The sequence below is a fragment of the Muscardinus avellanarius genome (genome assembly GCF_963383645.1).
Source record: "Muscardinus avellanarius genome assembly, chromosome: 8".
Lineage (NCBI taxonomy): Eukaryota > Metazoa > Chordata > Mammalia > Rodentia > Gliridae > Muscardinus > Muscardinus avellanarius.
The window spans coordinates 90,566,564-90,568,669 of NC_137794.1; the positions used below are offsets into that span (position 1 = coordinate 90,566,564).

Below are 2,106 nucleotides of genomic sequence, written 5' to 3' on the forward strand. Positions count from 1 at the left end.
CTGGGTCTTGAGATCTCTTTCTCTCTCCTTTCTCTCTCTCTCTCTCTCTCTCTCTCTCTCTCTCTCTCTCTCTCTCTCTCTCTCCTCTAGAAAAAACTATGGCGAGGATAAGACAATCATAATTGCATCCATCTCAAGGAAATATTTACATTTGTTTTGCACAAAAGGGATGGCCATCTTTTCCCAAGGTGAGCACACTGAGCCAGAGAAAGCCAACTGGAAAGTTCCTTCGCGAGTTTTTAGCCGCGAGGATCCGGTCTTTATACAACAAACGCAGTTTTGACAAGAGCATAGGGCAGAGAGAAGTACTGGCGCGGCTTGGGTACAGGAGCATGCAGGCAAAACACGACGTCTGGTACGAGTTCCCTTTCGCTACCACCTAGAAATTCGCAGATTGCTTTTGGTCCTTTTCCCCCGGGGATTAGGTGGGATCTGAGATTCTCCCCTTCCCTCGCGGCTGGGCACGGCGGCCCCTCCTGCCGCTCGCCCCCGTCCTCAGCCGCCGGGCCGCTGCTCACTTGAGCAAGTCCTTGGACTCGGCAGACAGCCGGGCCATGTTGGCGCTGGAGAGAGCGGACAGGTGCGGCGGCGGCGGCATCTGGCAGATGGTGCAGGGGCAGGGCAGCCCGGCCCAGTGCTGGAAGCCGCTGCCCAGCTGCAGCGCGGGCGGCGTGGAGGGCGCCTTGAGCAGCGAGTGCGGAGGCCGAATGGTGCCGATGGCGGGCAGGGAGGCGGCGGAGAGCGGCGACGAGGCGTTGCCCGACGAGAGCGCGCCGCCCAGGATGGGGTGCACCGGGTGCACGGCGTTGGCCGCGTGCGCGGGGTGGCCGGCCGAGTGCCCCACGGTCCCGCAGTGGAAGGCCGAGTGGTGGCCCCCGTAGATCTCCCCAACCAACCTTTTCATCTCCTCCAGGGAGCTGGTGAGCATGAGGATGTAGTTTCTGGCGAGCAGGAGCGTGGCGATCTTGGAGAGCTTGCGCACCGAGGGCCCGTGCGCGTAGGGCATGACCTCCCGCAGCCCGTCCATGGCGAGGTTCAGGTCGTGCATCCTCTTGCGCTCGCGCCCGTTGATCTTCAGCCGCAGCTGCTGCAGATCTTGCTCCGACAGCTGCTTCTTGATTTTGTATTTGCTGCTCTCCCCCGCGGCCTTGGCGCTCGCCCGCGAGAGGCTTTCGCCGGGCATCTTCTGCACCATGTCGCCCTGTGTGGACGACACTGGGTTGAGACGGCTCTCCGAGTGGTGGTGGTGGCGGTGGTGGTGGTCCCTCAGGTACATCTCATCCATGTCCGGAGATGAGGCTCTGCTGGAGACAGAGCTCGAATCAGAATTCATTTTATTACAGGGGATGCGGCCCTACCGTGGGGGAGACTTTAGGCGGGAAATCAAAGACAATCTTGAATTGATTTAAAAAAAAAAAATCCGCACAGCCCAGCAACCCACTTCTCAGTTGCAAGACTTGAGAAGAAAAGCCAGGGCAAAGTCTTGCCCCGCCTCTCTCCCTCCCGCTCCCCTGTCTCGGGGTAGGCTGTGTCCTGGACAGCTAGTTGGTGTGTGCTTGAACTAACCTCACGCAGAAAAAGAGGGGCTTTTATAGAGCTGCGGCGCAGAAAAGAGACAAAAGGAGCCCTCCTATCTATCCTGGGCTGGCTAGCGTGACGTCCATCATTCAGGGCGGTGCGCTCCGCCGTCCCATTTTGCAAGGATTCCTAATCATATTCATTGCGGGGCCGCCCAGGGACACCTCTGCTCCGAACCGCTAGGAGCCCCCAGGCACAAAACCCTCTGATTGACACTCTCACCGCTGCAGCTCACGCCTTCCTGATTTTTTTTCCTAACTTTCCTTCACCCCACCCTCTTTCCCAATTTCCCTAACCAAATCTTGCGCGTAAGAACCCGAAAGAAGGAAGGGAAGCGGGCTAGACGGTTAGAGCGGTTAGTTTCCTCTGGAAATGGAGAGAGAAATCGAAATATCTTCTCTACTTTCACATCTACCCTCAAATTTAGAGAAATCTGGTGTGTGTGTGGGGGGGGGGGGAGAGGTCCCAATGAAAAGGTTTGAGGGACAGAGGTGACGATGGAGGACGGTTCCGCCAGCGCGCGCTGGG

The 2,106-nt window shown here is 58.1% G+C and overlaps 1 protein-coding gene across 1 annotated transcript; it reads right to left on the minus strand.

Moving 5' to 3' along the window:
* Positions 1–514: 514 nt before the first annotated feature.
* OLIG3 (oligodendrocyte transcription factor 3) lies at positions 515–1,333 on the minus strand (the record flags this gene model as incomplete). The annotated part of the gene is made up of 1 exon (XM_080699765.1): positions 515–1,333. One exon carries the CDS (start codon positions 1,331–1,333, stop codon positions 515–517), a length of 819 nt encoding a protein of 272 aa, XP_080555891.1.
* Positions 1,334–2,106: the final 773 nt, after the last annotated feature.